This window comes from Micropterus dolomieu, linkage group LG02 (genome assembly GCF_021292245.1).
Source record: "Micropterus dolomieu isolate WLL.071019.BEF.003 ecotype Adirondacks linkage group LG02, ASM2129224v1, whole genome shotgun sequence".
In the NCBI taxonomy this organism is placed as follows: domain Eukaryota; kingdom Metazoa; phylum Chordata; class Actinopteri; order Centrarchiformes; family Centrarchidae; genus Micropterus; species Micropterus dolomieu.
Window position 1 is genome coordinate 6419617 of NC_060151.1, and position 15094 is coordinate 6434710.

Consider the following 15094-nt stretch of genomic DNA (forward strand, 5'->3'; position numbering starts at 1 on the left):
AACCTATGTTTGCTAACATGTTGACCATAACAACTACTGTACAAAAGACGATTGTTGTGGGTTAAAGTGAGTTGCTGTCCCCTAGTGGTCAAAAGTGCCTCAGTGCAGCTTTAATTAACAAGGACAACTGATCAAGGAAAACTCAAAGTTGGACCTGTCTGTTTAAATGAAAAGCAAAAAAAGCTATATTCTAATGATTTATTTCTGTAAGAAGCAAAGAATGTTTACCCACAGAAAGTGATGATTTTTGAACCAGAGGGTTGTTATGAAAAGGTGAGGACCTCTGGCATAAAAATGACTTGTGCTACACTGTGAGAGTTTTCCCACAATACATTTTTTTAAAGAGCGATATGATGTCATTGGGGTTATCTCAGGTTGGGCTTGAGACTTTCAATGTTTAACAGTCAGCCTTTGTTACAAACATAGGGTGTGGAGTTTAAAGGACATGGACTTCTATCACATAGGGAGGGTCTAATAAAAAATACTACTGAGCTGCATTATGGGAAATATGGGATCCATTTTTTATAGCTTGACCCATGCTCACAAGTCTCTGAGCAAGAGTCCAAGTCAAGTCTCAAGGCTCTGAGCTAGAGTCCAAGTCAAGTCTCAAGTCTCTGAGCAAGAGTCCAAGTCAAGTCTCAAATCTCTCATGGTTATAATGAATGTTGTATCACCTGCTGTGTTCAAACCAGGCTGCTAATAAAACTGTGTTGCAGTGCAACACTGAAGCTTCGATACACGCTTCAAACCCCTGGACTACAATCCCATTGAACCACTGCTTCAAAGCTTGCTTTGGTGCGAAAAAAATCACGTGACATGTGAAGTCCAAAGCAGCAACTGCTTCACTTACTGAATGAATCACTGACTGGTTCGCGGTCCAATCACGTGATTCACTGGCACTGCCCCAATTGTCTCGAAAGCTTTGAGTGTTTGTGCACCCCATCGAACACATTCACCCCCTGTCACACAAGCACATCCAACCTATGCCATATTTCCCAGCACTCTCTCCTCAATAACAAAATACATGCATTCATCAATCTTTATTTGAACATGATGTTCAGTCTTAATGTGTGTGCATCAAAGAATTTTCAAAGTAAATATACTTTAAATCCAAGGGTGATTAAAGCAAAGATGCTTTTTCTACAAAAGTAAAGTAGTTTCCCCAGCACTGCTCATCGAGGGCCGTGCGTGCATGTAATTAAAAGTGTCGTGTCCACCAGCTAGCCTGTCTAATTTGCCTGCAGCCTTGAACTTCGCCAGGAGAGGTCACTGTAACTGAAGCTTTGAGTAATGAACCCATTATTAAAACAATTGGCTCAGGTGGTTCAGTGCTTCACAAAAACTTCATTTGCCCATCACTACCTATAAGGGATTCTGTAGCTGTAACCTGTTTTTCACTTACAGAGCACAACCATGCATGTGCAATGCAATTAATGACAGCTTATAACAATAACCTGTAACCTGTTTGCAGCCAACGTTAATTAATGTGATAGCAGCCAGCGGGGCGTAAATGATTATGTTAATCGACTGCCAGAAGTTTGGCAAGTAAACAAACACTCATTCATTTTTTCACAACAAACGACAGTCGTTCCTAACCTCCCGTAGGTCGTAGCTAAAGCAAGAAGGAAGCTAACATTGGCCAATGGTGAGCTAAACATGTTTACTAACCTCATATTAGCAACCTATTTCGCGTTCAGCGCGTCTTTTGTTTGGGCCTTGTTGTGGGAAGTTTTAAAGCCAAAGTTTATGATGAATGGCACAGCAGCTGCCGGAGTTTGTTGTCCTCTCTCACGTGTGGCCGCGCGCAGCAGATGCTACGTGTTACATAGGCGGGTTATAGGTAATGGAGGGAGGGAATAACAGCAAGCTCATCAGACGTTTCCTAAAAATCAACATTGTTCACGAGTTCCGCACCTCGAGTCCAAGTCGAGTCTGAAGTCTTTTGAGGACGAGTCTCAAGTCGAGTCTCAAGTCACTGTGTGTGCGACTTAAGTCGGACTCGAGTCCGAGTTTCAAACTCGAGTCCCCATCTCTGCCCATACTAGGGACTAAAAGTTGGGATATCTGCTTTGATTTTGACCATTCCTTTTTTAATCTGCCTCTAGTGAGTCCTCATGCTTAAAGTGGTATTTAGCATTGAAAGTGCAATGCTAAATCGCTGGAGTACTCCTTCAAACTAAATATTTAGAAGAGCAAATACATGTTCACATCAGCCCAGTGATGCTCTTTTACGTAACTGTATCATATTGTCAAATAAAAAAAAAATCTAAAAAGAAATAATACATGAATTACAAACTGGAGCTAAAAGAGAAAAAATATAAAATATATATAGAAAATAAATAAAATCCCAAAACAAGAAGTATCAAAAGGTGATATAATAATAATAATCCTACTGACCCCTTCATCACCTTCAGCATTGCTGCTGCTGCCTGTTCTGAGGAGCTAGGCTGACACTCTCTGCCACGCTCACCTACATACAAATAATTTATAGCATACATAAATTATTTGTATATAAACGTACACTCCGGTGCTGTATTATATTTGAGTAGTGCAACGAAGTGTGTGTGTAGTGGTTGTTCATGTATGTTTGTAAAAGTGTGTTCTTGTGTGTCCACCACAGCTGCCACTGAAATACACAGAAACACAATTAAACAGACTGATAGTATGTTGCACAGTGTTTGTTCATTAATTACAGCTCCCTAATAAATCTGCACATTATCATTTTTAATTCATGTAGCTTGTATTCAGGCATGAGCTTGTTTCTTATGCCAGAAATAATGAGTATAAAGAGCTGCGTTTTAATTACATCATGGGGAATTGAGTTTATTCTTTCATACAGATGCTTCCTTTTCATTGCAGACATTTTCTTTTGCTTTTCTTGCTTTTCTTATGATTTTGAGACATTTACATTTCTGCTCTTTTCTCCTTAACTGGCAGAAGCTTTCATCAGATGTCACGCTGTCACTTGTTTATTTGTGTTGCAAGTTTTCCTCTGTGTGTGTATGTGTGTGTGTGTGGGTGGGTAGGTGTGAGTGACAGAGACTGCTGGAGTCTTGGGGAGATTTGAATTCACTTTGTGGAGTATAAACCTGAACAAGCCTCTGCTGTATCACACATGTGTGTGGTGTGTATGTTTGTGTGTGTAGGATCTGACCGCTATTGGAATAACTAAACCAGGTCACAGAAAGAAGATGACATCAGAGATTAACAAGCTAAGTGTCAACGACTGGCTGCCTGAGCAGAAGCCTGTGAGTAATTCAACACACATAGCTGTTTAATTAAACACTAAACTACTAATTAGATGTTAAGCCTGTTTACAAAGGCAAGCTACCAGTGTTGGTGTCGGCTAGCCGGGTAAGAAGTCATGTTTCTGGTGTTCCTATAGGCCAGCCTAGGCGAGTGGCTTTCTGCTATTGGTCTAAGCCAGTACCACCAGGTGCTGGTGCAGAACGGTTACGAGAATATCGAATTCATCACGGACATCACCTGGGAGGACTTGCACGAAATAGGCATCACCAAACTGGGTAAGACATTCAGATAAACTTTGTACACATCCATACATTTATACATCAGAAGATATGACCACCATGAAAGCTACAGTGTCCGCTTCAAAGCACTAGAGTCAGCACCGTGGACAGCGATTTATGTTAGGTATTCACTACATTTCAAATTATTGAGCCCAGAGTGAGACTATGTCATATGTGGCAAGCATTTAAGTGGGCTGAATGTTATAAGGAGACAGCTGTGTGGGGTCCGGGGACCCAGAAGGGTCCTTGAGGGGTTCCAGGGGGTTAATTTTATTCTAATTCCATCCAATGTCAGAATGTTTGACTACTTGGGTCGTGGGTTTCATACACGCTCTGTTATAAAACATCTAAAAGTAAAAATCCTATCAGATGGGGGACCCCGGGACAAACTTTTATTAAATGGTGGTCCGTGGTCTAATTTGTGTCAATTTAGGGGTCCATTATGTGAAAAAGTTTAAGGATCACTGCTGTAAATCATTAACCAATAAATGTGTTCAAAAAATTCTTGTGGGGCATAGACTAGACATGTTGCATATGGAGCCCCAAAACACCGACCTGTCACTCAAAGCGGCCACGTTCTTAATTATGTATAACTTTAAGCCTTAATATAATTTAAACAGGTCAGTTACATAAAAATCCACCCCACCAGAGTCCTAAACTCTTTTTTGGTCCAGGCTGTAAACATGTTTATTTCTGCTGTAAGGATGGGCATTTTAACATCGGAGTTCTTTTTACACTTAATTTTAATTAGTCAAATTATACATTTGACTGATTCTTGTCTGATAACCTTTTACCATATTTAGTTTTGGAGCTTCAGTTTGCAGTGTATGTTCACCTTCTAAGTTGAGGGAAGATCATACACAAATAATAATAATAATAATAATTTACATTTACATTTACTCATTTGGCAGACGCTTATCCAAAGCAACTTACATTTGAGGAACAGCGAACAAGCATCAACAAAGCATCAATACAGCATGAGATTTACAACTTATAAGACATACTAGTAAGAGCAGCAATGGGGTAAATACCTAGGGAAAGAAGAGTTAACAAAAAAGTGCAATCAAGACAAGATAATTGTAAGGGGATAGAAGAAGAAGAGCACAGGAAGTGCATATTAGAGTTAGAGAGGGACGCCCCTGCTCTGATGGCGTGTGGTACCTTGTTCCACGATCGTGGTTTCACAGATGAGCTGGGTGGCACACTGAGTGAGGTAGGGCCTGATTTTTCTGATGTTGTATAGAGCAAAGCGGCATGGCCGAGAGACAGCAGCAACATGGTCTGAAAAGGACTGCTGGTCATCAATCATGACACCCAAGTTTCTCACCACCCTGGTTGGAGTGATGGTTGAGGAGCCAATATGTAGTTTGATGTTATGGTGGATAGATTGCTTGACTGGAATGACCAAGATTTCAGTCTTAGAGAGGTTTAGTTGAAGGTGGGAAGCCTTCATCCATGCACATATGTCAGTGCGATAGTCCGTGATCTGCACCGAGACGGTGGGGTTGTCTGGCGGGAAGGATAGGTAGAGTTGCGTATCGTCTGCGTAAGAGAAGCTGTGCGAGCGAATGATCGGCCCCAGTGAGGTGGCATGAATTGAGAAGAGAAAGGGCCCTAGCACCGAGCTTTAGGGCACCCCTGTGGAGAGGCAGTGGGAGCAAGGTAATTGTCCACAAAACATTGTAGGAACGCCCCGAGAACCACAGGAGTGCTTTGCCCGAAATGCCCATTGCTGAGAGCGCGGATTGCAGGATCCTGTGATTGACTGTGTCAAAGGCAGCTGATAGGTCAAGCAGGATAAGAACCGAGGATTGTGCTGCAGCTTTAGCTGACCTTAGGGCTTCTGTCACAGACAAAAGAGCCGTTTCAGTAGAGTGGCCACTTAAAACCAGACTGATATAGATCTAGGAGGTAATTCCGTGAAAGGAATTCTGAGACCCGTTTGAAGACTGCCTGTTCGATTTGGAAGAAATGGTAGAAGTGAAACTGGCCGATAGTTCTCAACTTGAGTAGGGTCAAGGGAGGGCTTTTTGAACATATTTGTTTTGATAAAAAAATATTTTAATTGTAAAGTAACTGGATGAATTACCTTAATTAATCAGCAATTCCAATCTTTCAATGTTTTAGGCCACCAGAAGAAGCTGATGCTGGCAGTGAAGCGATTGGCTGAAATGCAGCGCAGTTCAGACGGGCGGGGCTCCCTCAGAAAGAAGCCCCCGCCAATCACACAGCAGCAGGAAGTCATGTCAATTGACAGCCCACCTCCAGATGGTGAGCTTACAGAGGATAGTCCGATAATGATTAACTTTGAATGAGGTTTAACTTGAATCTACTGCAGCCCCATGCCTTACCTAATAACATCTCTTAGTTGTCAAGTGATTTTCCCTCAAAGGTGTCAGTCATGACAGTCATGACTTTCTGTCTTATTAAGATTAATATTTATATTTAAGGGTTTCTTTCTCTGTCTTCAGAGGTCATGTCTCCAAAGATGAGCACCTTCCAGGACAGCGAGTTGAGCACTGAGCTACAAAGTGCCATGACCCAGCCAGGTCAGGAGGTCAAAGCTCAGCGAACACGCACCCTCAGCAAAGACCATGATGAGGTTATGACAGGAGGAGGAGGAGGTGGTGGCTCTGGGCCACCTAAGAAGGAGGCGCGGACTATGAGGCAACAGAGCAGCCAGGGAAGCACCTCCTCTCACAGAGGCAGTGTTTCCTCTCAAGGCAAACATCGTCACTCACACTCCCATGCCCATTCCCAGCCTGCGCCTCCCTACACGCCCCCTCACACTCCTACCAAGACTAGAACCTCATCTTCCTCCTCCACCTCCTCCGTCCAGAGCACAGCTTCCCCGCAGGCCAAACACAAGCCGTCCCCCCCTTTCATCCAGGGGGAGAGACCTCAGTCGCCACGCTCCCACCCCCCTCAGTCTCCAACCCACCGCGGAGCTCCATGCACCCAGGCTCAGCCCCAGCAACAACAACAGCAGCCTCAAGTCCAGCCGCAGCACCAGGCACCTCCTCAGCACCATCCGCAGGCACAGGTCATGGAGGTCAGGGAGAGCCAACAACCACAGGTCCCGCTCCTCTGCCTGCCACCAGAGGCTGAGCTGACAGAGGGGGACGAAGCAGAGCCTTCTGCGCTCCAGCAGAAACGCGCCCAAAGCCTCAACAGACACGCCGTCTCAGATGGTGAGTGTGAGGAGAAGGTAGGAGGAGGCGGAGGAGGAGAAGCAGATGCAGTGGGAGGTCAGGGCTCTGCCGTCGTCAGAGGGGAAGGGGGCAAATACGCCACAGTGACCCATCGGGTCAGCCGCAGCCACTCCGTCCGCAACCAGGACAAGAACGTCAACCGCAACCAGACGCAGTCCTTTGCTCTGCGTCAGAAGAAAAAAGGCCCGCCCCCGCCGCCACCCAAACGCTCAAGCTCTGCCATCTCAAGCAGCAACTCTAACCTGACAGATGCCAACGCACAGCCGCAGATGCTCACCACCACGGGGGGGATGTTGGACGTGCCTTACCACCAACAGCGGCGGGCCAGCGACCTGGGGGTGTCCCTGGAGCCAGCGGTTGTGGAGACGAGCAGCGTGGGTAGTGTGAGGAGCATCGCCGCCATGTTGGAGATGTCTTCTATAGGGGGTGGACCCAAAGGCATGGCGCTGCAGAAGAACTTCCTGCAGGTATTATAGAAAACATTTTGTAGTAAAATTGTCTGGATATTTGTATATGCTTCTCTAAATGTAAAACACACATTTATATGTGTCGTTAGCATGATCAAGCAATTGTATGGTTGTGTGTTTAACAGGTAGGGAAAACACGTGACGCCATTGGTTTGGACGGTGAAGTGGTGAACCGACGGCGGACCATTAGTGGCCCTGTCAGCGAGCTGGTCGCGGCTGCCCGGCGCGACCAGCCAACTCCCTCTGCTTTCCCCTCTCCCTCAGCCCAGCCTGATACCTCCCCTCTGCCTGTAAATTCCTCCTCCCCACACCCTCCGTCCTCCCCCCACCCCAGCTCAGGAGGTAGCGGCAGTTCATCAGAGAACCTGCCCTTTGCAGAGGAGGGCAGCCTGACCATCCGCCGCCAGGGTCGAGGAGAAGGAGAAGGACAGGTAGCTATCTATCTATATATATATATGTCTGCCTGTTTGTCTATCTATCTATTGAATCTACATTATCTATGTATCTATGTAATGTAATATATGTGTAATAATGTATTACAGATTCATAGTACAGCTTCTGTGTTCTGTAAGCTTTATTTGTGTTATCCATTTATCTTTGTCAATGTTTTTGACTGTGCAAAAATTCCCTCTTATCACGAATGTATGAATTTTCCGTTAGTGTGTATTTTGTGTTTGTCTGCAGGGTGACGGCGAGGAGCCCCAGGGAGACGGAGGTTACACGCAGGAGGACATCTCCAGGGTTGAGGCCACAGCGACCTTAAAGCGACGGCCCCGCAGCTCCAAGACCCACCCCAATGGCTCCGACTTCACCCTCCAGGAGTCGTCCACCGTCAAACGACGTCCCAAGAGCCGAGACAAGGAGCCCGAGGGCTTCGCAGACCTGGCTGGGGCTAACGGGGAGCCTATGGGGGGTGGTCAGCCGAACACCACGCAGCCAGTACCCTACCAGAACGGCACAGCTACCATGAAACGCCGCCTAGTGTCTGATACTGGAGTGACAGAACAGCCACCACCTCAACCCCAACATCAACCTCAACCGCAAGTGACTGCTGCTCCTCGCAGGGACAGTGTGGACCAAGGAACTCCAGTGGGCAATGAAGGAGGTCCGGTGAGAAAACCAAAGCCACCAGTCTCCCCGAAGCCTGTCGTGGGACAGATAAAGAGACAGGGAGGCCCACAGACTCCCCCACCTCCTGCCACCAATAAGAGAGTCCCCCTGCCTGGCCCTGGGACACCTGGAAGCCCAGGTACTCACAGTATTTGACTTACTTTGAAATTTGCCGGTGCTTTGTTATAAAATCACCATGTTTTGTTCATGGCTGTTGTGAATGACCACACTGGACGGTGGGGCAAAAAGTCATAAAGAGGGGAAAGACATGATGAACTGTACTAATTGTCAGTTACAGAAAGTTCACAGAAAGGTTTGCGCAAGGTTTTAAACGCTGTTTGACAAGCTCTTTGTTTGAAGCATATTGAAGCATCCTTAAAGATTCCAAAGCCTGTAAAGGTGTCAGTATGCTCGAAACTAACTTGTTTGTACAGCATGTCGTCCGAACTCATCACACGAAAAGTAGTTGCTGAGCCTCCACACACCTGACCAATCCCTGTGCAGACTAGGTGTTATGCTTTGATATGACCTCACATTGTCACAACTAACATGACCAAACTACAGCTAATTAGAGCAGGAAAATTCAGGCAAAGAAGGAATCCATCAGGATGCAGATGCCAGTGAGTGATCCAGCATTGCTCTCTCTTTCTCTCTCTCCATTTCTGTAGTGGAAGGAAAGAAGATCCCTCCACCTGTCTCGCCGAAACCAGTGCCCCCGCCCACGGCACCCAAACCGGCCAAGCTCATCCACTCCATGACCAGCCCCCCCTCCCCGATCCCGGCCCCTAACCCGGTCAAGCAGCACCCTGCGGTGGCCCGACAGACCAGCTCACCCCCCTCCTTCCCTCCCTCCAACATCCCAAGCCCGCCAAACGCCAAGCCGCTGAGCCCGTCTTCCCAGAGCCCCCACACCCCGCAGACTCCCACAACACCGCAGACGCCCCAAACTCCAGCTACTCCCAGCCCGACCCCGCCACCTGTCAAGCCCCCTCGCTCCTCCATTGGGGGTGTGTCGGTGGACAGTGGGATGGTGGGAGGAGGGGTGACGGCGCCAGCCGCCACGACGACGGACTTCGGTGTGGATTCTTTGGTGCATCAGAAGCTGGAGGAGACGAGTGCGTCGCTGGCCGCGGCTCTGCAGGCCGTGGAGGACAAGATACTGCGGCAGGAGGAGTAAGCGCACACACACACACACACACACATACTGTCTCATGTACTCAATTTTATAATGCCCAATAATGCTGCAGAAGTGTGCGATTTCAGCCATAAAAAATTGTCCAGACATTCATGGATGAATCCTACTGACTTTTGTGATCTCCTGACGGTCGCTCTAGCGCCACCATGTGGTGGACATTTTTGGCTTTTAGTGAAATGTCTTGACAACTGTTGTCTGGATTACCATGAAATTTAGTAGAATTTCAGTTCCCCCTCTCAGAATGAATTGCAACCACTTTGGTGATCCCTCCATCATCTGGTCAAAATTTGTTTAATGCTTTGGTTTACGACCAAACTAGGACTAGCTCTGCACTGCAATATAAGAAAAATGCTGATGTTTCTGTATTTCTACGTCTTGGGTGGTGATGGAGCAGTGGATAAGACACAAGCCTTTGGTGTGGAACACCTGGTTTAATTCCTACTGTGACACACTGTGTCCCTGAGCAACACAGTTAACCTCTTGTTGCCCCAGAAGCGTGACCTCTGACATACATAGCAATTGTAAGTCGCTTAGATAAAAGCGTCAGCAAAATGATTATTCATGATTGTAGCCATCACCAACTTGTGGAACTAGTTTCAGCTTAATAGGCTTGCTAGCTACAGCTGATAAAATCTGCCAGCTCAAAATCAACAGTCACTGGTTAGAAATGAGAAGCCTGCTTTTGTCTACCTCTGTCTGAAATCAAGAATCCATGGTTTCAAAAATTATAAAGAATTTTGATGGTAAATCTGTAATCATGATCACTGTAAACTGCATATATGTAATGTAAGAATGGAAAGCTTGACAGGTGTGGCAACACTAACTGAGGAGGGAGGGGTTTATCAAATTGTGAATTTACCCCATATTTTCAGTACTGGTCTTTCCACCAGCCTGCGCTACTGTGAAAACTAGATGCCCAGATCTTTAAATAAAGTATAACAGTTGGTAAATGTTGTGTTTCTCTGTGTGTGTATATTTAGCTCTGTGGCTGAGCAGAAGACCACGGTTAGCATCCTCGACGACATCGGCAGCATGTTCGATGACCTGGCCGACCAACTCGACGCTATGCTGGAGTAACCATAGAAACCAGTCAGCGTGTCTCCACGTCAGCGCTGCACCAGGAGTGACTCAGATGGCACAATGGGCAATATGCCTCTCTGTCTCTCTCTCCTTCTTTTCATCCTGCTCTCTCTCCCGCTTATCCCCTTCTCACTCTTCCTGCCGTCCATCCGCCGCTGCTCCGGCAGACCTCTTTTCTCGTCCTCTTCCTCTCATCCCCTGGTGATGCTGATGATGAAAATGATGACGGCGCAGCGCAACAGGCCTGGACAGACATGTGGCAGAAAGAGAGAGAGAGAGAGCAAGAATGGATAAAGAGAGAGACACTAAAAGAGAGGGTTAAAAAAAGGACCAATGACTGATGTGAAAAGAAAATTAAAAAAATCACAAGATGGAGAGATGAAAAAAATGCAACGAAATGGAGGAGACTGCAATCAAAACGTGGGTCTTTTCAGAACGCCACATGGACTCATGAAGCTATCATGGCGAACAAATAAACTAAACTAATACTGATTGAAAAACCAACTGTGTAATGAATCATAGTATGGTATGTGTACATTCTACGCATGGAGAGTTTATATCTACTGAAAAAGTCCTGCATTAGCACAGTAATATATAATATACCGATAAATATGAATCTCTAGCTCTTTGGTTTGATGTCTTGGTTCTGTGTGGAATGGTGACCTCTGGTGATGTGAAGATGTAAATGACTTGGTGGAAAGATTTTTATCTGTGACCAAAACGAGACTATTTAGCTCCTGAGGTGTGTGTGTGTGTGTGTGTGTGTGATAGAGATAGAGACAGTGTGACAGATGTGTGTATGTGAGCTTGCAGATTGTTGGAATTTCAGGATCAAATTCAGTTTCCTGTCATAGCTGCATCCACACACTCTGCTGCATCCTCATAATCACTCTCAACGTACACACACACACACACACACATACACACACACTTAGGAGAAGCACAATGACCCATGCAGCCAGCTTGCACACACACGGGAGCCCGCACAATATCAATTCAAATGAGAGAAGGGGAGGGAGGGAGAAAACTGCAGTGAGGCTACAGCAGGTTGCCTGAAAGCAGATGTTAAGTTGTAAAGTTTGTTTCCAGTAGGATGAGTCTTGAGGTCAAAGGTCAGTTTGGTTCTCAGTTGCTCCAAACTCCCCTGGGCAGTTTATTGCACCAGAGTTTCAAATCATTCCTGATACTGCTGTTATTTAAGGAAAAAAGAAACAAGGGCGTAGCAGCAAACTTCAGCTTTCCCACCTGAGGAAAACTGAATAACATTTGGTTGATTGATTTTGAGTGAAAATCAGTTTGTTAATATAGAGACCTTTTCATTCATGGTCTTGTCGAATTGCGATACAACATTTCAAGATTATAAGGACTTAAATGAATGTGAATTCATTTTCAAGCACTTTTAAGTGGGGATGCACTGATCCAACTTTTTCTCTTCCGATACCATGACTCGGGGTATCTGCTGATGCAGATGACCGATCCAGTATTAGCGCTCTCTTTGTTTTAAAATTTAAAGAGCCCCTCGGGACAAATTTTTAAGACATAAATAAAATACTCTGATTTGAATAATATATTGGTGTTTTATGTTTTTTCCACAAAAAAAGTTAATTTACCTACTTAAAACATCTTAATTACATCTATAAAATCCAGAAACTATGAATATATACTAATATCTTTATTCTCACTAGTACTTAACTAATGAACACAAGATGTCTCCTAACATTGATGAAATAACTTTAATGTGGATTAGTTATTTCCGGGCAATACTGGATCCAGTCAACAAGGTCAGAATCTGCCCCGATACTGGTGCATCCCTACTTTTAAGACCCTATATTAACACATACTTTTAAGATCCATAACTTTCTCTTTTTTTTCACCAGGAAATAGAAAATAATTTACAATAGGACTGAAACCCTTCCTGACACCTTCGCATCTTTATCTCTCTGGTCCCACTGTCCTAACCACCCACCCCGTGTTGCCATGACAATCTACATCATCACCCTCCCCATCCTCATCAGCATCACCATGGTTACTATACAGTGTGTTGCCACAACAGCGTGTTGATGGGATAAAAAAACTGTCTCTGCTAAGATAGAGCGAGCGGCAGCAGAGATCTGTGATGCTGGATGGTTTGTTTCAGTGCAACGTTTAAAGGGGCACTGCAGTGATTTAGTATTGAACTTCCATAAAGCTGGGCTCTGGCGTGAGTCAAGCTCCAAAAGCACTGGATCCTATACTTAATTTTGTAACGCCTGCTTTCGGTTATAAAGTAAGCCCTTGCTGAAATAACCCTGATGACATCACTAGGACATCATCAGGGTTCTTTTTACAGATCTGACACAACTCCTTCAGGGCCTCAGAGTACATTAATAAAACTATTTTTAAAAGCTGAGCTGTACTAACTAGGATTATTAACCCGTAAAAATGATGGAGTGCCCCTTTAAGTTCCTCAAACAAACCAGAAACTGCATCCCGCGAGGTGCAACACTCCATTTGCACCTCAGTCCATTAAGAAAACCTAGGTTTCACAGTCCCATAGCAGCCACACTCAATATATAAATGAATAATAATTCAGAGAATAGTTGTGGTATTTAAATTATGATCACATAGAGATTATATATATGGATATTTGCAAAAAAAAGAAGTGTATTTATGAAGTGTTTGTCATCCTGAAGACTATTTTTCAAAGTAAACAGAACTAATTGAGTGTTGAATCAGTTTGCTTCTCCATGCTTAAGTGGTCCGAGCTGATGAATACCATGTTGGGGTATTTCCAGGAAGTGTTTGTTTTTTAATTTTTTGTGTACATGTGTCAAGGTGTGGCGATCTGTATAATACAAGCAATTCTTGTTGTTCCGATTTATTATTTTTGTATGATTTTAAATGCAATGTTCGGTTTCTTTTTCTTTGAAACATGTGCCTTGCTTTGTGATTTTGGTTTGACTACAATACAGTAGATGGGTATGTACAATATAAGGGGCTCTCTCTTCTGTTTTATTATTTAAGATGTGATAGTAGAAAAGTAAGCGCCCCCCCACCATCACCACTGAGATGTGATATTTGAAACATAAAATCATCAGACCTAAACAAAACCCAGGTAACCACAAGAGACGTCTTTCTCCCACGTCACAATTACAAACTAACTAATTTCAATAAGACCGTAAAATAGCCACTGCGTTCACATGCTTGCGTTCATGTGCTATTTTGTCAGAACATTAAAGTAGCAATGGAGCAACATTTTGGGAAATATTTGCTGTCTTTTTGAAAATTATATGAGAAGACACTCTCACCGTACAGTAAATATGAAGTTACAACCAGCAGTCGTTTAGCATAGCCTAGCATAAAGACTGAAGACTAGCACACAAATGTACAGTGTTATATCTTGTTATCTTTGTTAAAAAAAAAAAAACACATGTTGTGGTTGTTTATTACATTTTGACAGAGCTAGGCCAGGTGCTTTGTGTTTCCAGTCTTTGTTCTAAGCTATGCTAACCATCTGCTAACGTTAGCTTCACATATAGCTTATAGACCTGTATGGGGTGCAAATCTTCTTGTATAACTCTCAGAAAGCAAATTTAAGCAGATTTCCCCAAAATGTTTAACTACTACCTTTAACTGTACAACTACAAACATAACGGTAATGAAGACTAATCAGTAAAATGTCAGTTTGGATAGTTGGTCCAGCTGTTGCCAGATGTGTGATAAATGCAAGTGTATGTGTGATTACATCTGACCAGATCAAATTCCATCATTGCCTTCAGAAAACAGGTACCAATTTGCTCTCTGATTTTTCTAACCTGATGTTCATGTTAAAGCCCAAGCAGAAATTAAGTTTGTCTAAACTATTTTGTAGCACGTGAGTGCATGGTAACATTACTTTCATAGCAACTTCCCCTAATCAGATGGTTGAGGCTGTACAGAGGTCAAAGGTCAACTTGCACTTCCTTCAACATTGCAGACATGCTTCCTCCCCCTCACAGCTGCAGCTTACAGCTACACATTCTTGCTTTTAGACATGGCCCTGAAATGTTAAAAGCTACACTTTGCCCTTTTCTCCTCCTTCCTTGGGTCTCATTTTGGTCATCTCCCATGCTGTAGGCATTACTGTGTGTTTGGACGGGTGGGGATTGCGGGCTACAAAGGTGAAATACTTCAGACGGTGAAAAAAACACAGATGGTCAAATACGTTGTGGATCAAAAAGTACTGTTCATTTTCTTTCTTAACAAAAGAAAAAGCCAAGCTCTTATTTGATTTTCCGCCTGTGCTTATCTGAACGGACACCGGACTGGTGTCTCCTCTGCTCTGCAGTTGACTGTATGTGAGTGCTTGTGAGAGGCCGTGTGTGTGTTATGTGTTGCTCTGCTATTGACTGTATGAAACCTGTGTGCGTGAGTGTGTGTGTGCTGTAGTGACTGGACAGTGGTGTGCTTGCAGTGACTGCATCTTATGGCCATCTGCTCTGAATAAATAAATGTTCTATACAAACTGCACCTGAGCCTCCCTTC

The 15094-nt window shown here is 44.4% G+C and overlaps 1 protein-coding gene across 5 annotated transcripts in view; it reads left to right on the plus strand.

The window, feature by feature from the left end:
- caskin1 (CASK interacting protein 1) overlaps positions 1-15079 on the plus strand; it is a 122917-nt gene extending 107838 nt beyond the window's left edge. For 3 of the 5 annotated variants that reach the window (XM_046074669.1, XM_046074690.1, XM_046074683.1), the window contains 8 exons: positions 3147-3248; positions 3386-3524; positions 5655-5798; positions 5999-7206; positions 7332-7637; positions 7867-8455; positions 8985-9489; positions 10492-15079. In XM_046074669.1, the coding sequence (XP_045930625.1) occupies positions 3147-3248; positions 3386-3524; positions 5655-5798; positions 5999-7206; positions 7332-7637; positions 7867-8455; positions 8985-9489; positions 10492-10588 (3090 nt within the window). In that variant the 3' untranslated portion in view covers positions 10589-15079. The remainder of the gene's footprint in view (positions 1-3146; positions 3249-3385; positions 3525-5654; positions 5799-5998; positions 7207-7331; positions 7638-7866; positions 8456-8984; positions 9490-10491) is intronic. The other 2 variants (XM_046074676.1, XM_046074699.1) reach the window with 2 other exon arrangements.
- Positions 15080-15094: the final 15 nt, after the last annotated feature.